Here is a 24,306-nt window from a genome sequence, read left to right as displayed (position 1 = left end):
CTGGTAATGATCCCACTTACTGTGGTTGTTCAGTTTCTATTTCGTCCAGTTTCTCCATGATTGCCATAATAAATGCTGACTGTGACATCGCTTTAGCCTTGTTCTTTGTAACCTTTGTTGACAGTGGTGTTGGTCGACGTACTGAAATGAAAACCAACTGGCTTAAACTAAATTCTCTTTAGGTCAACTTACAATATCTTTCATGTCATCCTCTTTGGTAAAGCACGTCTCTTAATTACATGTTCATGAACATAGTGAAATTAACAATTAAAACTAGGTCTAATGTCAGTAACTTAAATAACTAAGCAAGAGAGGCCGCTAAAAGGAGTTCTGCAAAATGGATATACATGAAAATCATTTAAAGCAAATTCCACTAAAGTAGTAATACTATTTCTTATCTACATGCACTTCTACATCAACTGAGAAAATAAAGAACAATTTGTCCTTTAGCTGTAAGAATCAAGTTTGATGTTAACATAGTTACCACCTGGATATAAATCCTGTTTAAGAGTATTTAAAGTGAATGGAGGCCAAAGGCCATAACTTGTATTTCAAACTGTATATCCAGAAACTAACTGTATAACCAAAATCCAGTCCTTATATTTAGATTTCCAGATTTTTCATTCTTTCACATTGACTACCTTGATACAATGTTGACTACTTTTAAAGAAATAGATCTCTGAAATAGCACAATCAACTAACTATAGCTGTTCAAATTGTAAACATTCTATCATAGCATCACAAAACACACTTTCCGCAGGCAGCTCTGGAGACAATGCACATTTTTCACATGATTATTTCACAAATTGCAAATACTTATGTATACCTTCCCGTCTCCACTGTATATTTTTCTTGGGTACATGTATTTGCTCAAACATTAGTCTTCGTTGAACATGAGGAAGAATACCAGCGTAACTGTCAACTATAGCATTACGAGCAGCAGCCCTCTCCCGAGCCTTCGAGCTTGCCTCAGTCTGTAATAACATGTAACTTTTTCATGTCAAAACATGTATTTACAAACAGTAATTAACCATACATCTCCTTTACAAAACAATAAAACTTTGAAAAAATATTGTAATTACAACAGCAGTATGATGTTTGATGATGAAAATTGAATACATGTACCGGTATGTACCACAATTTGGGTCTAAAATCTTTATCTTTTATCACTTATGAAAAGCAAACGGTTAAAACAAATCTTTTGATATAACTTTACTACTGGTAGGTTATCACCTGGAAAAAAACATAACCTTTCTAAAACATGTATGATACTAGAAAGATCAATATAAACACGATATTAACAATACTTCAACAGTTTATTGGCATTTTGGCACTATGACTATTTTTGTAAAGATATATGTACCAAAACCGAATGTTTCAATTTCTCATTCAGCTGTATCGCCTCTACAAATCTTGCCCTCTGTAGATAATGCATGACCAGTAACTCCTGCGAGTGAGGTTCCGAGCTATCCAGCAGATAGTCTACAAGAGTTGTCTCCTCCTCATTGGTTAATGGTAACTGTAACAATCTGCCAACTGTCTTAGCTGAAACCAATTTTTAAAAGTATGTACAGGTATACAATATAGGTTAAAATTTTTAGGAAGAGAAAATTTCATAAAATAGAATAATTCTGAAATTTCTTTATGAAGTAAAGCATTTTGCATTATGGTAATGCACCGTATAATGACACTCTGCAATTTCCATGTGATAACATATTTTCAGCATGCAATTCGGCACTCTTTGGACATACAATAGCTTAAAGCACACGTAACTGTCTGTGAAAACAGGAAAATGCTGAAATCACATAATTATGGAAAGTACGGAAATTGCCAAATGCCATTACAGGTCCAACATGTTAAAACATTACTTCTGATGCTAGGAATTTTTGCAGTCACTGTTTTATAATATGTTGCTATGTGTTATTTAAACCATTTCTGAAAATTGTCCTCCAGCAAGTCAAAGATGAAGCTTAGTACTAAAATGCATAAATCTTCAACTGGCTCTTCAGGAACGGCTGATTATAAATTGTAATTAATCTTGTTGACCTAATACTTTGTGGTTAAAGCCAAAATACCTTTTAATGAAATATGAATTTATGGAGTACAAATCTGTACGGTCACCTTATAATTTTAGAGCATTTAAATTTAACAATCCATGGCATAGAGTATATAATTAACTACCCAAATTTGGCTACTTACATTATAATTTTCCCCCATTAGTTTTACTACTTACTTTGTTGGCAGCCGAGGAAGAGATGAGAGAGTAGATCATTCATGTTGTTCTTGTCTCGACACATCCTCTGATACTCCAATGCTTCTGCTGTCAACCTAAATCATTATAAATACACACTCTGTAAGCCGTCAGGTTAAGTCATTCCCTTGACTAGCTGCTTAGTTCAGGTTTGACCATATTTTCAAGTAAACATTTTCAGTTTGTTCAATGTCTATTTCTTAAAAAGTGAACTATACTGATATAACACTAATAAATACTGATGCTAGTATTACCTCAAATATTATTTGCAATATTTTACAAACTTTATCATTAAACGATTTCTTTAAACAAAAGGGCCAAGATGGCCCTGGGTCGCTCACCTGAGAAACACACCATAACACACCATAACAGTGTAAGTATGTTTGACCTAGTGATTTCATGGAAAAAAATATTCTGACAAATTATCATTAAAATTGGAGCAAAAATCTTGAGTATAAATAAGTATTATCTTTGATTCGACCTGTGACCTAATTTTTGACCCCAGAATACGAGACCCATATTCGAACTTGACCTAGATTTCATCAAGACTATCATTCTGACCAAATTTCATGAAGATCAATTGAAAAATACAGCCTCTATCGCATACACAAGGTTTTTCTATGATTTGACCTAGTGACCTACTTTTTGACCCAAGATGACCCATTTTCAAACTCTGCCTAGATTTCAATAAGGTTATCATTTTGGACTTAATTTCAGGAAGATCAATTGAAAAATACAGCCTCTATCGCATATACAAGCTTTTCCTTTGAATTGACCTAGTGACCTACTTTTGACCCCAGAGGACCCATATTCGAACTTGACCTAGATTTCATAAAGGCAATTATTCTGACCAAAATTCATGAAGATTAATTGAAAAATACAGCCTCTATCGCATACACAAGGTTTTTCTTTGATTTGACTTGGTGACCTAGTTTTTGACCCAAGATGACCCATTTTCAAACTCTGCCTAGATTTCAATAAGGTTATCATTTTGGACTTAATTTCAGGAAGATCAATTGAAAAATACAGCCTCTATCGCATATACAAGCTTTTCCTTTGAATTGACCTAGTGACCTACTTTTGACCCCAGAGGACCCATATTCGAACTTGACCTAGATTTCATCAAGGAAATCATTCTGACCAAAATTCATGAAGATTAATTGAAAAATACAGCCTCTATTGCATACACAAGGTTTATCTTTGATTTGACCTAGTGACGTAGCTTTTGACCCCAGATGACCCATTTTCGAACTCGACCTAGATTTCATCAAGATTATCATTCTGACCAAAATTCATGAAGATTAACTAAAAAATACAGCCTCTATCGCATACACAAGGTTTTTCTTTGATTTGACCTAGTGACCTAGTTTTTAACCCCAGATGACCCATTTTCGAACTCGGCCTAGATTTCATCAAGGTTTTCATTCTGACCAAAATTCATGAAGATTAATTGAAAAATACAGCCTCTATCGCATACACAAGGTTTTTCTTTGATTTGACCTAGTGACCTAGTTTTTCACCCCAGATGACCCATTTTCGAACTCGGCCTAGATTTCATCAAGGTAATCATTCTGACCAATTTTCATGAAGATCAGTTGAAAAATACAGTCTCTATCGCATACACAAGCTAAATGTTGACAGACAGACGACAGACAGACGCCGGACGCCAGACATCGAGCGATCAGAAAAACTCCTAAAAATAAATAGGGATTAAATTTCAACTGAAATACATGTATATTATGATTTTCAAACTTACACTCTTATCCTATTCATTTTGAAGTTAGCGAATTTGAACAAGCAATGCATATACAGTAGTAACATTTCACAATTTAGTTACATTCACAAAGCTTTGTGGTAGGACATGCAGGTCATCAAGAAAACAATGCAATCTAACCTCCATTGTTAAAGACTCTCAACAAAGCCAATATTTCAGTGTTATGTTTGAAATTTTCTTCCTTCAAAAAAAAACAAAAAAAAACAACACCTTTAAAGCTAAACCCTCTGTGCAGTAAACACGTTTCATGACCAGTATTCATCAACATTTGAAGCTGGAACTTTAGACTTAAGACTTTAAAATAATATACTTTTATTATGCTGTGTCATTTACAAGTAAGCAGATTGTAATAAAACTTTGTATAAATATTCTTTCAACAGCTAAAAAGCTCTGCAAAATTTCATTGGTATACATCTGCTATAAACAAAGTTATGACAATTCATTCTCAAGTCAAGTTTCAAACTCTGAACATTGATGACTACCTAGTCTTCCCTGCTGTGTTACCCTACACAGACTGCAATGTATACAACAATACGTTATACTTGTTTTGAGTAATTGTTTATTCCAGAATATTAATGAGCCGTGCCATGAGAAAACCAACATAGTGAGTTTGCGACCAGCATGGATCCAGACCAGCCTGCGCATCCGCGCAGTCTGGTCAGGATCCATGCTGTTCGTTTTCAAAGCCCATTGGAATTAGCAAAACTGTTAGCAAACAGCATGGATCCTGACCAGACTGCGCGGATGCGCAGGCTGGTCTGGATCCATGCTGGTCGCAAACCCACCATGTTGGTTTTCTCATGGCATGGCTCATTTCTGTTTCCACTTACTCATTAGCCAGCAGAACTGTTAGTTTCAGTTTCACCTCCTCTGGTGTTGTCAGGGCAGGCTGTATGCTGGTGATATATCTGAGGGCCATCTTGGCATCACCTTGGTACAGCAATGCCTTGATAATCCTCTTGTGCTGCCACCTGCTGAACTCTGCCCTCACCATCGGGTCCAACATCAAACTTAACGCTTCCTGTAGATACAAAAGAACAGGTAATTAAATGAACATACAGATCTACATGATTCGAATATCTTGTCAAACAATTTGAATCATGTCATGGCTCTGTGAACGACCAAGGCATACATATGATGTAAAATTATTTAGTCTAATGAAATTTGCAATATTAACAATACTTTTATAACCTAGTTCAAAGAAATTATCCATTCCATGTGAACAAAAACATGAATATATTTTAGCCTGTGTCCAAATTTTGTTTCCTTAGAAACATTTGTAGTCACATTGATACAATTTAAGTCATATCGCAAATTTCCAGCATTTGGTGGTTGACAGCCTAATGTTTTTGTTTTTTTTTGTTGGGTTTAACGTAGCACCGACACAATTACAGGTCATATGGCAACTTTCCCGCTTTGGTGGTGGAAGAAGACCCCAGGTGCCCCTAAGTGCATTATTTCATCATGGGCGGGCACCTGGATAGAACCACTGTCCTTTCATAAGCCAGCTAACATGAAGAATGCAATGCCCCAAGTAAGGCTTGATCCCACATCGTTTAAGTCAGTGACCTTAAAAATTTGGCCATGGAGGCAACCTCCTAGGAACAAAAGATTAATGAAAAGGAGCCATAATAGAGCATCATCACGATCAGGCAAAGGTAAAACTAAAACAAGGCAGTCTGAAAGACAGCTAAATCCCCCGCCACTGCTATAGATAGTGAAAGGGTAAACCTTTGATTTTAGCTGTGACCTTGAACTGACATGGCTGACTCATGAATTCTGCACAACATCTTGATGAGGTGATCATTTGACCAAAGTTTCATGAAAATCCTTCAAGGGGTTTATGAGATACAGGGCTGAAACCTTTGACCTTCAGTTGTGACCTTGACCTTGAGTTGACATGGCTGACTCATGAGTTCTTGATGAGGTGATCATTTGACCCAAGTTTGATGAAAATCCTTCAAGGGGTTAAGGAGATACAGAGTGGACACCAAATGGAAGGCTCAAACCTTCGACCCTTAGTTGTGACCTTGACCTTGAGCTGGCATAGTTGACTCGTAATTTCTGCACATCGTTCTAAAGAGGTAATCATTTGACCCAAGTTTTATAAAATTCCTTCAAGGGGTTTAGGAGATATAGAGCGGACATGAAGTGGAAGGCTCAAACCTTTGACCTTCAGTTGTGACCTTGACCTTGAGCCGACATGGCTGACTCATAAGTTCTGCACATCGCCTTGATGAGGTTATCGTTTGACCCAAGTTTGATGAAAATCCTTCAAGGGGTTAAGGAGATACAGAGTGGACACCAAATGGAAGGCTCAAACCTTCGACCCTTAGTTGTGACCTTGACCTTGAGCTGGCATAGTTGACTCGTAATTTCTGCACATTGTCTTGATGAGGTGATCATTTGACCCAAGTTTTATAAAATTCCTTCAAGGTGTTTAAGAGATACTGAGCGGACACAAAATGGAAGGCTCAAACCTTTGACCTTGAGTTGTGACCTTGACCTTGAGCCGGCATGGCTGACTCATGGGTTCTGCACATCGTCTTGATGAGGTGATCATTTGACCCAAGTTTTATAAAATTCCTTCAAGAGGTTTAGGAGATATAGAGCGGACACAAAATGGCAGGCTCAAACCTCTGACCTTGAGTTGTGACCTTGACCTTGAACCGACAAGGCTGACTCATGGGTTCAGCGCATCGTCTTGATGAGGTGATCATTTGACCCAAGTTTCATGAAAATCCTTCAAGGGGTTTAGGAGATATGGACCGGACACGATTTTGTTACGGACGGAAGGAAGGACGGACGCAGACCATTCCTATAATCCCTCCGCCACGGCGGGGGATTAATAACAGATCTGGATATTACCTCAAAATCTCTGTGGTCAAGCAACCAGAACGCCTGCATTAACTTCACTAGTGTCTGTGGTAGGTTGAATCTACGAGCAAATCCACTCACTTTCTCTGAAAACTGTAAATAGTTCATAGGTATATAGACTAGTAAAGGTAACTAAAATTATCATTTGTTCATAGTTCTGGAAGGAAGATTACACTCTGAAAGGTTTAAAAACAGAAAACTAACATGTAGAGACTTCAGAAATTGATATTACCTTTTTAGAAAACAAAACCAGATCAGAGCAAGCATGGTCTATGTGTACACAATAAAGAAGCAACAGTTCTGCTCACACACATTAATATTTTATTCTGCAAAAAACAAAGACTGTTGCTGAAGGACAGGGAAAACAGTTCCTAATATCAATTAACCCTCACATTTTTAACATGTTCCCAGACCCTAGCTAAATTTCTTTTTCCCCAAAACCTAAACATCAACTTCTAAAATATTTTCAAATGGATTTTAACTGAACAGTCAAAAATATCACACTTACAGAAAGTTCTGTATGACCCTGTGCTTATCTTTCCATATATAGTAACCAGAATGTAAAAATTTTTCCTTCAAAGGAAATGACTTACTGTTTCATTTTCATCAGAGCTGTCAACAGACACCAAGTCTAGGAGTAGATAGAGAACCAGGCAGTGTTTAGACAGCATATCACAGTTCTCAAGCAGGTATGATGATAACAATGCCTGTAAATGATATATATCATATCTATATGAAAACATGCACTGACTTTAAGGTCTTTATTTAGAATTTCAGACATTTTAGCATACAATGATAAACAAGTATTTCGCAAAGTCAAGTTTTTTCTTTGTTTAGATATTAAACATTTTTTCAATACCATTTCAGATATGCCGCAACAACTGTGCCTATGGACCCAAGTTCATCAGATAAACCTTGAGCCTGCTGTTGGCAAATGATTTTGCCTTTGCAACCAGTGCAGACCAAGATCAGCCTGCATGTCCTGATCATGGTCTGCACCGTTTGCTATTCAGTCAGTAAATTTTTAGTGAACACCCTTCCAATAATAAATGGAATAGCCCAAATTGAATGACGGACCAGTCTATTTTAGAAATTGAGCAGGCAAAATGTTTAAGTCTGAAACTTAAGTCTTAAGAACAGAAAATATTCAATTTGCCATACCTTTTTAAAGTAATGTATACTGGTGAAATTTAACAGAGCTGAACCTAGTTATAGAATACACAATTAAACCAAGATATATTATGATATGTGATAAGTCAACAATGATAGAACTTAAAGAACAGTTAGCAATATAAAGTGTAAGGTTAAATTTCAGACATAAAATTTAGATGAATATGGATTTTGTATTCTGTACTGGTACCAAAGTCGGCGTCACATGTATAAGCGGTGCAGGATGAATGATTTCACTTACAGTTTTCTGTAAACATTTACTATGCCCAAGAGTCAAAACTCAATTGCAGTACAAATTAAAAAGTATAACATTTCCTTTTGTATTGTAGTAGTCAAGTTGATAAAACTGTACAATTCAAAGGAATTACTCATTTGTTTTCAACCTTAGGAAGATTTCATTTATAAAAGAGTTTAGCTGTAGCTATATCTCTAAATGTCATTTTACCTTTCACCTTGCCACTAGAACTACACAATCAGAATACCTACATGTAAGCTTGGTGGAGGATACAGCCCAGTGCCTCCTTCTCTCTCCCACAAATCCTGTACACCCATTGTCTCCACCAGCCCATCTATCATCAACATGTTTGTCTCATCTACTTCACTATACAAACACAATAAGTTATACTGTTTGTTAGTTACATATGTAGTTTCTTCATATAAAATAATTATATTCAATTGTACTTTTTTTCTGGATTTCTGACATAGTTCAGTCAGGATCATTTTTTTTCTTCATAAATTTACATAACAAAAGTTGCAACTTCAAACAATTTCATAAACATATAATAACTTTGAAGGAACGTTTCTGAAAAAAGTATTTCCTTATTCCTTAAGACGGATTTTACTTTTTACATATAAGCCAGCAAATAGCATTAAAGGACTTTACTGAAATGATTCATATCATGATAAATATCTACAAATCATTTCTAGTATAGCTGCATTTAAGACAAGTGAAAGCAGACTTCTGGTACTTCTACTGAAATTTTTAATCAGTTCAGCTCCTAATTAGTTACAGTGAGCCATTTTATAGTGATAACTTGCCAAAGTAAAACTCTCAACTTGGAAATTGTATATTTTGGACATTTCAATATCTGAATTTAAATAGTACGAACTTAATCTATGTATACCTACCTATGTATATTCTGCAGCTCGATTCTCCTGTTTTTGTAAGCTGTCATCAGACTGGTTGCCGGGTAACAGTAAAGTCCACCAAGAGTTACCTCGGTGTCTGAAATATAATAGCAACTTGACCATAGCTTTGTATATCTTACTTTAGTGCGTTGTTTTATTGTTTTCATTTTTGTAAATAAAAGAGTGAATGACAACGGGCATTTACCTGAGGTAAAGTGATATAATGTGTTTATTTTTACATTTATCAAACAAGTATGTGTTGTGTCTTTACATAAAAAGACACAGGCTAAGTTCTACATTTAAACAGGTCTGAAAGGGCCCAGGTACTCTTCAAGCATGAACTATCAAAATTTAAAAAGCCAAATGGTTGACTCCTTCAGTCTGAAAACTCACTATAAAGAAGGGTAAGTGATTCAAAGTCAGCCACATTAACCCCTTAATCAGTTGGCCATTAACCCTTAATTTGCTGAATTTCTATAATGAACTTGTCCATCTTTCAGTTTGGACAGTACCAGAACTGTTAAAAGGGGTGCATACCAAAAACATACTGACTGAACGGCGAACAGTGCAGATCATGATCAGACTGCACAAACAGGCAGGCTGATCATGATCTGCACTGGTCGCAAAGGCAGAATCTATCATGTCCGGTATGGTAATGGTTAAATTAGAATTTTTCACAAAGTTAATAACACAATTTTAACTTCATCCTGAAATTTAAGATACATAAATAGAAAGAAAGCAATCATTTACCATCATCCTCAGGTAGAAGACCTGCTCCTACAAACCAGAGAACTACACTGAGGTGTTGTGACAGCAGACTGGTCACTAGTATCTTACTCTGTAACTCTGCCTCTCCTGAAAACATATATACAATGTCTCCTCAATTAATCACCTCCAAAATGTAAACCCCTCCCTTCACTGTCAGTTATTTTCCAATTCATATTTCAGTTCTCAGTAATTACCTTACTTTAGTCTTTGCTCCAGCAAGGTTGCACAATATAAATATTTCCACAAGAGGCAAAACATAAAAAAAATTATAATTAATACTACCTAAAATTATTTAAGATTAATTTTGTAGAAAAAAATGTCATAACTTGTCAATGATGCATGATAAAGACAAAAATAACTTCAAATCAATCATAAAGCAAAATAACTCAAACTGGTTTTGTATTTTGCAGGAATACATTTGTGTCATGTTGTAAACACTTTAAACAAGTTGGAAGCTGACTCGAGACAAATTCATCAATTATGCTTATCTAATAACTTCCATGGCGACCAAGCATGGACGACAATTGTTTTCTGTGTCATCAAATGTCAACAATTGATAACCAAACCTTTAGAACAATGAAGTAGTGGTGGCATTACTGTTGTTTTTGTGTCATCTTACGTTAACAATTTTAAACTTACTAAGCCTTAAATCAATGATTTTATCATCAAAACGACCTTACCTTGCTCTGTGATAGGCCCTGTCTGTGTAAGGAATGTCTTGAAGAGAGACACAAGGTGTGCAAGTCGTTGATTACATAACACCAGTGTCTGCAGAGAACGCTGATCTAGATTCAACCCAGAGTAGTTATACAGTGTTACACCTACAATATTATATGATTAAGTTTACATGCAATTTAAACAATATAACAGTTAACCTCTGCCAAACTTAAAAAATAAATAGATGTCCAACAATAAAAATTGTTTTCTAAAAGTAAATGAAAGCATACATACATGAGCTATCAGTGACAGATATATATATATATATAATTCTGGATGCAATATCATGCTTCATAAAGTTTACAAGTTGTGGTATCTATGTAAGAAACTAGCTGTATTGGGTTATAACTCAAGATAACACAACCTTCCACTAGCAGTGAAACTTTATTATCTTGGGTTTGTAAATTAAACCATTTCATAACATTTATAGTAATTCAGTGGGTATAATGTTCTTATCATTTCTGAAGCGTTTTCATTTGGACAGCACTCGAGTTGGTCCATCACCCTTCTATTTCTTCTACAAGCCAGCTACAGCAATTTTGCTTTTGAAACAAGGGCTCAATCTCACAATTGCCAGGGAGATCCAAATCCCAGTAAGTGACCTTAATCATCCTGCCAAGGAGTTTCAAAATCCAAATCAAATGTAAAAACAGCTACACAATACGACACTTGAGTCTTGTACTAATGAATTTAATATCAAAACAAAAACTAACAAGTAAATTCGATGAATTGGTATCCCCCGCCGAAAGGGTTTGTGGTGAGGAATGGCATAAAAATATATCCGGCAAAAAGTTAAGATGTTAATAAGAAGCAAATAATTTCATTAGTCAAAATCAATTTAACAGAAAACAAATGTTTAATAAAAGAGTACATAATAAATGTATGATACTTTGATCCTGACTAAAGAATTTATTTTGAATGGGATATGCTTACTGTAGTAAGCTTAGCTTTTAAAATTAAATGCAGTTAATTGAAATGTGAGCTTGAAGTTTTTAAAACTGGAACGTAATATTGTCTTTGAGTGGTTTGGCACCAGGTGTTGCTGTTTAACAAGTACATTTGAACTTAAAAGAACAGATGTTCTTAAGAGAACACAGGTAAGATATCTTGAACATGGCTGAGGACAAGGTTTGTGCAGTCACAACTTAATATATTTATTTTTTTAGGGGGTGGGGGTGTGGGGGAATGGGAGAGGAAACAAAATTTCACATTTTGATTATAAATATTGATGGAAAATTAAAAATGAAAAAAAAAAGGGTAAAAGGGTGAAGTTGGGGGCAGAGGATGCATGATCAGTGGTGGGCATGACTGGGTGGAGGAGTGAGGTGGGGGAATGGTACAACTTGCATGTTGATAAATAATCATGGAAGGTTTGAAAAAAATCTAAAATAAGAAATGAAAAAACAAATTTTTTTTTTGAGGGGGGAGGGAGGGGGGGGGGGGGGGGGTGAGGGGAGGCGGAGGGTGTGTGACCAAGGCAAGTGGGAGACCAGGTGTGGGTGCGCAACTTCACATTTTTATAATAAATGTTCACAGAAAAGAATGAAAGAAATTTAATGAAATTCTGCCAAATGGTAAATTTGTTATACACGTACAATTAAAGTTTCTTAGTTCAAGGTCAAATATATCTAAAGTTATGATGCAGAAATTTCCATATCTATAGATCTATAGTACCCTATATAGTTAACACTGGAAACTTCTAAGGGCCATAACTCTGGCGTTACTTGGGCAATCTGTCTGAAACTTGATGGGCCCCATAACCTCATAGTGGTGAACATGTATATGAAGTTTGTTTAAAAAAATTTAAATAAGGAATTTTTTTTTTTTGGAGGGGTGGGTGGGGGGGGGGATTGGGGGGATAGGGAGGGGTGTGATCATGGTAAGGGGGTGACCAGGTGTGGGTACACAATTTCACATGTTTACAATAAATTTTCATGGAAAAGAATGAAAGAAATTTAATGAAATTCTACCAAATGGTAAGTTTGTTATGTACAAATATGTGGATTTTTATACAATTAAAGGGCAATAACTCTTAATTTATAAATAAATCCGAACGAAATTGTGTGTACACAACCACATTATGGTGATCTAAATTCTGTTTAAGTTTCATAGTTCTAGGTCAAATATATCAAAAATTATGATGCAGAAATTGCCATATTTATAGTACCCTATATAGTTAACACTAGAAATTTCTAAGGGTCATAACTCTGGTGTTACTTGGACAATCTGACTGAAACTTGACGGGCCGCAAGAACTCATAGTGGTAAACAAGTATATGAAGTTTTAAATAAATATTCCTAACCATTTCCTAGATATGGCTCCGGATGGACGGACGGACGGAAGGACAACGCCAAAACTATATCCCTCCGACTTTTGTCGGGGGATAACAAGAGCTGTCAGTGGACAGCGAGCTCGACTATTCTCAGTGCTTGATAGTATAATATAAGCAATGAGTAAAACTTAAACATTACAATAAGTATATTCTAAGTCGAAAAGGGGCCATAATTCAGCCAAAATGCTTGATAAGAGTTGCCTCCTCCTTTTTACAGACTTGGGTCATGATGGTAAACAAGTATGCAAAATATGAAAGCAATATCTCAATGGACTTTGAAGATATTTGGGGTGGTACGCAAACATTTGTGTGAAGCTCACGCCGACGCTGGGGCGAATAGGATAGCTCCCTTATTCTTCGAATAGTCGAGCATAAAAGCCATAAAATATATCCAAGGAAATGAAGAGATATCTTACAGATTGAGTCAATCTTGTGTTTTGTACTGGAGACCATTTCCCATGCCCAGTCCAACAGAAACTTCAATGTACAGCCTTGATTCTCGTATTCTAAAAATACAAATATGACATAAAAAGTTCAACAGCATGCAAGTTTTCCCCTATTCAAAAATTTGCAAAACCAAACATTGTTTATTAGCATGTTAAACATACGGTATAATTATCACACATTCTTAATTTTAAACATTTATTGATTCAGTATTGAAGTACAAATTGGCATAACAAAGGCTAGACACAAATTTCAAGCTTGTATAGTGGAAATGGAGAAATATTGCCCCTTAACCAGTCTGTTCATGATCTGCACTGTTCGCTTTTCAGTCAGTATCTTTTTTTGGTAAGCACCCCTTTTAAAAGTTAATGGTACTGTCCAAATTAAGGATGGACAAGTTCATTATAGAAATTTAGCATGGTAAGGGTTAAGGCATTATCTAAAGCACAAGTCACACATCTGCAGATGAAGAACAGCTTATAATCTGTATAGCATAAATCTAATTACACTTCTATGCCCTCTGGACTGAGTGTAAACAAGTGCAATCAATTATCACCGAGCCATAGGGACCCTCAAGAGATTTTTTATTTGCTTTAATCTTACACAATCATGGAAGTAATGCTGTTCAATGTTTTTAGGTGTCTCATAAACCAACTTGGCTGGCTATTTCAGTAGGGGAAGAACCTTAATTTACTTTACTTACAGGTCAATTAACAACTTTAAAGCTTAATATGGTGCAGGTGGAGTAAAGACACAAGGTGCCCCTCCTGCCATTATTTAAGGCAGGCAGAGGCACCTGGGTGGAATAATTATTATGTAAACCAGTTGAATGGCTTACTCACATGAAAGAATTTTACACCCCAAGTGAGGTTTTAAACACATAGATGAGAGGGGCAAGTAATTCAAAGTCTGCAACATTACTCGGCCAGGGAAATCAACTGGACCTCAACAGAAGTTGATGTACCAGTGAGCATGTATTACCTCCTGCTGCCCAGGTTGTGACACAAGTCTTCAGGAAACTGATCATGTTATACTCGAGTGCCAGACCTAGCAGTAATTCTCTCTTAGCAACCTGAAATAATATAGCTCAATACATAAAACATTTATTTGATAATTCTCACATTTAACCAAAACCTCTAGCTTTGATATCCGGCTAAGTTTCTCTAAGGTGCAGATTTTGTATCAGTGACTTGGCCAAAAACATCAGCAACTTAAGTCTGAATTCAAATTCAATTTTCCAGTTGTGTGTTTCATGAAACTTTACTTAAAGATAATTTCTCAGTAACATGTCAGTTTGCAATAAGACATTATGCAATCAACTGGATGTGAATACTGTCCAGTTAGCAGATATCCTGTAAAAAAAGCCACTTTCTTTGCACAGATTACTTTTAACTTCTGCCACACATACTAGTATTAAGTGTTACTGCCCTGTCAGCAGGTGAGCATGTACTAGTAAAAAAGCTTCCAGATCAAAAGTTCTAATAACAAGCTTAGTAAATCTGAGAACATTTTTTTTTAATTGTATAAATATTGAAGCAAACTTCATCTCTCTTTAAAGCTACAGTAAGAAATTTCCAGCTTACTTCATGACTTTGTCAATCTTAGACATAAACACTGTACTCCAACATAAACCTTAATCTGATTTCATTTTGTTGGATTTAATGTACCACCGACTCTATTACCGGTCACATTACAACTTTCCGGCTTTGATGGTGGAGGAAGACCCCAGGTGCCCATCTGTATTGGGCACCTGGGTTGAACCACCGACCTTCCATAAGCCAGCTGGATGGCTTCCTCACATTAAGAATTCAATGCCCTGAGTGAGGCTCAAACCCACATTAAGGAGGGGCAAGTGATATGAAGTCAGCCACCTCAACCACTTGACCATGGAGGCCCCGATAAACCTTTAAATTTCAACATCAAACATTGTACTTTTTAACATACACACGGTAGTGATGGGACATCGGTTGGAAAACTCCAACCGATTATCGGTTGGAATCGGTTAGCAAACCGATGCGATGTATCGGAAAAATAATCGGTTGAATGTTATTTATTTTCATACTTGTTTATTCAGATAGTCATGTCTTTAAAATCACTGTTTTACTTAAAATTCATGTGCTCTTTTGAAAAATAAAGAACTACCATTAATCAGATGTTTTAAAGCTGGTTCCTGGTAAACAGAAACTTGTTTAGTAATGACTAATTAGTTGCAGACAGGGAAAAAACAATAAATTGCAATCTGCTGTACATGCATCATAGACTCATAGCTGTCATTTGTGACAGTTGACTGGTATACCTGTACCTGTAACATATCTAGCATACAGCAAGGAAGTACAGACATTTCAGTCTTTCTCTGGCTGACAAAAATAGTGATTGTAGAAAATCATTAAATGAATTCAGTTATTTTTCGGTAATATAAATATTTTCATACAATGGTTACCATAGCCTGACACTACTGAGTAGCACCATGTTCCAACTGCTTGTTGCTATGGCATATAACAATGTCATGAAGCTTGGTAAAAAATGATCAGATAAAAATCAGAGTTTAATCTGTTTCTATATGTACACTGGTCAGCGGTACTGGGTAAATGGAATTTCGGCAGAATAAAATCATGACAACTCGATGACAACTGCAACTGCATAAAAACACCAAAGTTCTTTCCATTGAAATTACATTATGGACATGGAAATTTGACGGCATTAGTGTCCAGTTTCAACAGATAAATTCCCTTGGGCATACCGTTGTAAAATACGAAAATTTATCAAAGTTTCTCTAATTTATTTTGCCCCACTTTTATTGACGCTATGGACGTCGCCATGTTGACAGCTGTGCCTAACTGTAAGATGTTAAATCCATTTTCATTGGATAACTGAAACGAAATACTAACGTTTGATTGTCGGCATACTTCTGTTTTATCCGTTATGTATGCAGGTAGTCCATATTTCGGATATTTCTAGGTAAACATAAATTCTCACGCACCGTATTTCCCTTCGGAAACCTTCGTTCATACCCGTGTAGATTCGTACCCGCTATCGACTCTGAGAAAACATAATCGATTATCGGAATCGGTTGGACTTTTCTAGCCGTCAATCGATTATATCCGCTAATCAGCCCATCACTAACACACGGTACTATAAGTAGTAAAGATAATATAAACACTGTACTTAAATTGTAATTTTACCATATTTGGATTGCTTGATACAATATCTACAGGTCTAGGTAGCAAGCCCACATGTACACACAGGTTATAGAGGTCTAGTGGTTGTATAAGAGTGCTGGGTCCCTTTGTCTCCATACTTGCCAATACCTGACGCTGGGAACCAAGAAACTGGGCTTCAACTATTCCAGTCTCAAATATTAAAGAAACATCTGAAAAAAAAAAAAAAGAGTAAAATTTTCTTTACTTTCCAGAAGCATGGCTCACCTTTTCATCATTAGTATCATACTAGCAACATCTCAACACTGGTTTGCTTCCCACAGTAAATGACAGCAAATGAGAGACTTTGTGTGTATGTGGGACAGGGATGGAGTTTGTTGGGTTGTATACCATATACCATGATGCATTACATGCTTTTAGTAGCTGTGGGAGACTATGTGCCTGTTTGTGAATGATTTCAGGCATGGGAGAGCACTTGGGTAGAACGACATGCCTTCCATAAACAAGCTTGTCACATGATTACCTCCCTTGTGGGGTTTCAGACCAACAGTGATTAAGCAACAAGGGATCAAATGAGTGAGACAAGAATAAATAAACTACTTTCACCTTAATCAAAAATATCATCCATACATATTTCCAGCTATGATAGCAATAGCTTTTAGTCTATAATCTGTAACAACATGAAATCATAACTATTCTTGAGGGATTTATTTTGGTAGATATTAAACTTGTGCCCATCCGCAAATCAAATACACCAAGACAATTAACATTTTCACTTACTTCATCTTCAAGATCCAGGAATTCATGTGCAACAAAAGGATTACTTTGGAAGAATTGAAAAGCTTGATTTCAACAAAATTACATTCCATAGTGATTTATCTATTATATAAAGTGAAATTTTGTGCCTTAACTCCTAGTTAGGTTGTCTTAGTTGAAACTCAGTGTATCAAATTCCAAAGGACCAAGTGCTTTACTTCGAAATATCTAAAATTCCTGCATGTGTTTTTCTCGACAGGAATTGAAAATGTCTCCGAGATAGCTGCAATTTTGACAGGAGCGAGTCTGAGATATTGAATATCAAGTGTGTTTAACCTGAAAATGTATCTTTCAAAAAAGAAGATGAAAATAGACCATATAAACTTACTGAAAGCTAGAGAAGCAGGGTAGAAGTATTGATCTGGTGGAACAGGAGAGTTGTTGCTGAATTTCCTCAGTCTGTCTGCACTCACATGTACCATCTGTAACAATTACATAACATTGTTAAAAGTACTTGCTACAAAAGATATTTAGCATGAAGCCATGTCAAATGATACAAAACACTGCTGTCAAGTATAAATGAGTTTCTGTTTAACTTTTTTTCTCAGAAGTTTCAAATTCAACATAAAGATAAGATTAACAAAATTCATAGTAAAAAGCAGTGTAAACTTTTCTTATCCAACCATAATTCTCTTTACCTGCTGTCAGACAATTTCTCCTATGCAAAACAAGTATTATGGCTGAATACCTTTGAATGCACTCTTCAGTAAAATTGTTGAAACATCCTGTCCCTTAAAACCCACAGACAGGTAAAACCATACAATCTACTTACAAGTCTGTTTAATATTTACAAAATCCAACTTCTTTTTTCCAATAGATTTCTGATAGCTAGTAAAAAATATTATTGCCAGTATGCCATTCATAATTACAGTCTGAGCTGCAACTATTCAGCCATTAAATTCCCTAGTTTTCTGATAAGCAATTATAGTTCCACACCTGCAGAGCAACATCACAAGTAAGTTGTAAATAAGTTTCTAGTATTGGATTACTGCTGTAGGGAGATAAATTCAGGTATAAACTGTTCTAGTGGGAAAGAATATTTTGTCTTTAAAAGGAGGTATTTGCTCTAAATAGGTATCGTGGTATCAGAGGTAAGACAATATTACCAGCAAGCTGTCATTGCCAGCTCTCTCAGCAGCCTCGTCTAGTCGACACGAACAAAAGTATGCACATGTGTCTGTAGATCCACTTGCATATCTGTAACACATATAACATCATTTAATTAGCTTCTACAATGCTTTAAAAAATACTGGAAATTCACATGTTAAATACAAATCCCCTAAAACTGATGAAAGGGGCCTCCGTGGCCGAGTGGTTAAGGTTACTGACTTCAAATCACTTGCCCCTCATCGATGTGGGTTCAAGCCTCACTCGGGGCGTTGAATTCTTCATGTGAGGAAGCCATCCAGCTGGCTTACGGAAGGTCGGTGGTTCTACCCAGGTGCCAGCTCGTGATGAAATAATGCACGGAGGGGCACCTGGGGTCCTCCTCCACCATAAAAGCTGGAAAGTCGCCATATGACCTATCATGTGTCAGTGCGTCGTTAAATCCAACAAAAAAAAAAAAACCTGATGAAAAGAAAAAACACATGTATGTAATTAATCTATTATATTTATATTTCATTATATCTTGATACATATTCATGCACAATCTCAATCGATGTATCCCCCCCAAAAAAACATGTTCTTTTAATAGTATTTATTGTTGAAATGAGACAATACCTGATAGATGAAGGCATCTGAGCATGATACCATCTGTTGATGTCAAATATAGCAAGATGACGTCCAACTTTAGAGGAGAGGTTTCCTTCTGTCGCCTCCCATACAAATACACACAGACTTAGGTCCGGACCTGGGCTACCTAGATAGTGAGAGCATCAAATATAATGCATCTCATGGAGATCATTTTTAACTATGGAGCTTTCTTCTGAAAATAGTCTTTTATTTCATTTAGGTGGTATTGTAAGTCAGGAAGTAGCACTCTTTTTTTTTTTAAATTTGTTTTCTTCTGCCTGTCATGGCATTTTTCTTGAAAGCAGACAGGACTCCATGCATAAAATTAATATCTTGCAGGAATTACCCTGGCTCCAAAGATTTATTGACTTCACTGCTTCAACTGTTTTGTATGTCCTGATCTCAGAACTTGCTTCTCACATGGCCAAGATTATTATGAAAATCAGACCAGCTTTCACTGAGTTTTAATGAAAGCAATGTGCATGCATCTTCAATCATAAAATAGCAAGAAACAAGGCACTGCATTCAATAAACACTTGATGCCCCCAAAACGAGGTCAAGGTCAAGGTTAAACTGAGGCCAGGTGATGTTTGAAGATGAGGAATGGTCACAGGTTACATCTGCATTAGTATCAAGTCATTCTAGTAATGGGTATTGATGCTAGACGAAACGGTCCCATTTGGTTAACCTCGTACGGACGGACGAATGAATGAACGTACAGGACAATCACTGTATGCCTCCAGCATCAGTAGATGCCGGGGGCATAAAAATACCAATAGTTTAAAAGAACCCTTTAAATAGCAATATAACTTACTCTCTTCAAATGATTCATTTTCATCCAATTTAGCAGGTGCTTGATAATGTGGATCCATAAGCGTGTAGCACGAGACCACACGACTTCCACCGTCATAGTTTGTACCAAACTGTACAAGTTTGGAGGTGAGTTCATGATCCAACCGAAGACAAACAGATGTCAGTTCTTCATAGTATACACCATAGTTACTGTAATAAGTCTTGTGATTAAAGGCCAGCTGATACATGGATATACCGCTTACAGACTCCAACCCCTGACTGAAAATAAAGCGCACAATATAAGGTCAAAATCCAAAATCTGGGAAACAAAACCTGAAAATAAAACCACAGTCTCTGTGGTATGGAATTGCATCAGCTGTAATACAGCTGCAGAAATAACCTGAATATTAATGAAAGTAGTCCAGGCACAGGTCAAATATGAAAGCAGATTTCAACCTGGCCTTACACAGACTATGATTTCTGTCAATATGTATTTATTTGTGAAATACAAGTCATACTCTGATATATCCAAAGATACAGGCATATGATACAGAATAGACCAGTCTGCTTTAATGCCAAGCACAGCAATACAGTTAGTTTAGAATCAAAGCCCAGTAGTTTATGCCTGTTAGTTAATTTTAGTTTTACTCAGCATTACAATCTTTGATTCATTTTTTACCATTACATTCAGTTTATGGACACGGTAAGAGAATCTCAGATAATAAATCAAGAAGGTTGCGGGCTTACTCTTCATTTTCCTTCTGTCCCCTGGCAATCCAGATATAGCAGAAATTTTTTGGATCATTTTCTGGTTCCTGGTATGTTACATGCGTAACTGGCATGGGTTCCGGCTCAAGCCTACTACTGTACCTATCAATTAGAAAATATAATCTCAAAATGACATGTGTTTACTTGGACTGGAGGCTTAATATTGCTGATTTGTTTTTTCTTAGAATGAGGCAAACTCAGTCAACTGGAAATAGATTTTTTCAAACTTTACCATCATGATCAACAGCTTTTTTGAACAATTCCTACTCCAAACATCTTTTTCACTGCAAGGAAATTCCTTCTAAACAAGTGAAGAACTACATGTAAATTAAAAGGACCATGATGTTCAGTTTTGCTTTATTGTAGTTGCTTGTCCAGAAATTACTACTCTACTACTGGCTAAAGAGTATTTCACCTCTGCATAAAAAGTTGACTCATTACAAAAGGGTCAGTTCTGTTCGAATTCATGTGCTCTCTTTTTTTCTTTACATGTAATATATACATACTTCTTATATTTAAACATAGTTTGCAAGTATTGAAAGAAATACATACTCTAAAACTGGAATGTTTAGTTTCCACAGCTGGTAGCAACCAAAGCTAAAACCTACAACCAGTAGACCAGTCTGAGGAATGTACTTGAGACAAGAAACTGTGACACTGTCTGTACGGAATGTTTTCATAACCAGTCCATCTGGCTTTTGGTACTCAAATCCATTTCTATTTATCATACTTTCTGAAAAAGATTTTTGTAAAATTCAGACATAAGACTTAATGAACAAGAGGACCATGATGGTCCTGAATCGCTCACCTCTTCCCACATGATCCAGTTTTGAGTATGACGTCGTTTTTTCTATTATTTGACATAGTGACCTAGTTTTTGAGCTCATGTGACCCAGTTTTGAACTTGACCTAGTTCTTGACCTAGATATCATCAAGGTGAACATTCTGACCAATTTTCATGAAGATCCATTCAAGGGTATGGCCTCTAGAGACTCAGAGGTCACAAGGTTTTTCTATTTCAAGACCTACTGACCTAGTTTTTGATCGCAGTTGACCCAGTTTCAAACTTGACCTAGATATCATCAAGATAAACATTCAGACCAACTTTCATACAGATCCCATGAAAAATATGGCCTCTAGAGAGGTCACAACGTTTTTTCATTATTTGACCTACTGACCTACTTTTTGATGGCATGTGACCCATTTTCGAACTTGACCTAGATATCATCAAGATGAACATGCTGACCAATTTTTATGGAGATCCATTCACAAGTATGGCCTCTAGAGAGGTCACAAGGTTTTTCTATTTTTAGACCTATTGACCTAGTTTTTGACCGCACATGACCCTGTTTCGAATTTGACCTAGATATCATCAAGATGAACATTCAGACCAACTTTCATGAAGATCCATTGAAAAATATGGCCTTTAGAGAGGTCACAAGGTTTTTCTATTATTTGACCTACTGACCTAGTTTTTGATGGCACGTGACCCAGTTTCGAACTTGACCTAGATATCATCAAGATGAACGTTCTGACCAATTTTCATGAAGATCTTTGAAACATATGGCCTCTAGAGAGGTCACAAGGTTTTTCTATTTTTAGACCTACTGACCTAGTTATTGGCTGCACGTGACCCAGTTTCGAACTTGACCTAGAAATCATCAAGGTGAACATTCTGACCAATTTTCATGAAGATCCATTGAAAATTATGGCCTCTAGAGAGGTCACAGGTTTTTCTATTTTTAGACCTACTGACCTAGTTTTTGATGGCACGTGACCCAGTTTCGAACTTGACCTAGATATCATCAAGATGAACATTCTGACTAATTTTCATAAAGATCCCATGAAAAATGTGACCTCTAGAGTGGTCACAAGCAAAAGTTTACGCACGGACGGACGGACGGACGACGGACGCTGCGCGATCACAAAAGCTCACCTTGTCACTTCGTGACAGGTGAGCTAAAAAAAAAACCACCTTGAAATCTACATTCTGAAGTCTGAAATCTCTTATTTAAATAGTTATCTACGAAAATTCTGGCAATCAAAGGCCAGAATCCAGGACAAGTCCGAAAAATTTCAGGCCTATGTCATAGTCATACATATAGTGGAGGCAACTTGGAAACAAAGTCCCTTAAAATGCACAACTACTTTGAAAGGCATAAAGCGTTCAGATTGTTTCATAGTTACTCACACTTTCTTTGTATTCAGAATCAACAGATTTCAAAATTTTAAGCTGATCTGAAGGCTTATTTGAATGTTTTACACTATAGAGCCTGTAAGTGGCCAATAAGCTGCATGCCATTGGATACCGATGAGTCCATAACATATCACCTGATTACTGAAGAGTGTCATAGTAAAATGAAAACCTTGAGATATGCAGCGAAATCTCTGCTTCCCTTTCACAGTTCAAATTTAGCAAGATTTTCCACATGTATATTTTCTCTGAAACATGGAGATAATCTTGCAATGGGGTTTTATTGCAAGAAGCAGACCTCGAGACAGCGAAACTGTCGGTTCTCTATATCTCTGAGGATTTGTGTTGACATGAAGACTAGGAGACATCAAGCAGAACTGTCAGTTCTCTATATCTTTCATACATGGATGCACAAACCTACCATTGAGTGTCATAGCCAGATGTAGGCCTTGAGACATACAATGAAACCTTTGGTTCTCTATATCTCTGATACGTGGAGAGATAAAATGTAGTTTGCTTGGAACTTCTTCATCTGAGAAAAATTCACTATCATCTGTACACATGTCTGAAAAAGAAAACAATTTGTAAATGGTAAACTACATGTAATTGATTACCTTCTCATTAGCTATGATTTCACTTTTTATTTAGATTGTTGAAATCAAAGTTCATGAATAACATTACAAGGTGGCTAAAATCATAATTATGCCTTCTGCACAGCCTGTTTTCAAACATGTTGTAATAATTTTGACTGCAGTTGATTGTAACTCACTTACTAGCACATGTACATGAAATAAGTACTGTTTAAACCAAGCACAGCATAGAATGACTGCAAACATTTTCTCTATATTAGAATTTAGTGAAGGAAAAGAAACAAAACAAGACAAAGCATGATCAAACATCAGACATAAAATGAACAGAACTTTGGTTCCAGAGTTGAGCACAATGTCTGAAATAGCTGAATATCAGTAAGTAGATGAATAAATTGGGACCATTTGATACTGACACAGGACCTACATTCTACCTTACCAACAAGATAGACTTTTCCAGTGTTAGTTCCAACAGCCACGAGTCCACAGAAATAACGAAGATGTTCGCTGAGAGCCCATCTTGGCACGTGGCTTGCCGTGTATGTAGACACTACTTCAACCTCTGTAACCTGGTAATACAGAAAAGAATTTTTTCATCAATTAGATTTTGTTAAACTTTCTTATAAATGTCCTGTCAAACAGTTTTATAACAATTTTGGTGAAGTAACAAAGGCATATTCCTATACATAGTTCCAGATATGACAAAAAGCAACAAAAAATTCAGTTAACAGTTTAGAATATCTTTTTTTAACATTAGAAAAGTTTTCCTTTAACAGATAGCCCTGCCTATAAGAAT

General features: G+C 36.3%; 1 protein-coding gene across 1 annotated transcript; it reads right to left on the bottom strand.

The window, feature by feature from the left end:
- Positions 1-24,079, bottom strand: LOC128551797 (protein ELYS-like; the record flags this gene model as incomplete). Its single annotated transcript, XM_053532710.1, has 22 exons — positions 1-141; positions 827-974; positions 1,364-1,545; positions 2,234-2,328; positions 4,856-5,046; positions 6,894-6,995; positions 7,496-7,609; positions 8,559-8,673; positions 9,201-9,297; positions 9,951-10,055; positions 10,649-10,789; positions 13,434-13,523; positions 14,443-14,533; positions 16,644-16,831; positions 17,764-17,857; positions 18,542-18,632; positions 19,158-19,296; positions 19,984-20,240; positions 20,709-20,831; positions 21,282-21,462; positions 23,345-23,488; positions 23,950-24,079. Coding segments are annotated over 22 exons (2,943 nt in total), but the record flags the coding sequence as incomplete, so codon positions are not given.
- Between the last annotated feature and the right edge of the window lie 227 nt (positions 24,080-24,306).

This window comes from Mercenaria mercenaria, unplaced genomic scaffold, assembly GCF_021730395.1.
Source record: "Mercenaria mercenaria strain notata unplaced genomic scaffold, MADL_Memer_1 contig_171, whole genome shotgun sequence".
Taxonomy (NCBI): domain Eukaryota; kingdom Metazoa; phylum Mollusca; class Bivalvia; order Venerida; family Veneridae; genus Mercenaria; species Mercenaria mercenaria.
Note: the sequence above shows the minus strand (reverse complement) of the source record. Positions and strands in the feature narration are given on the sequence as shown.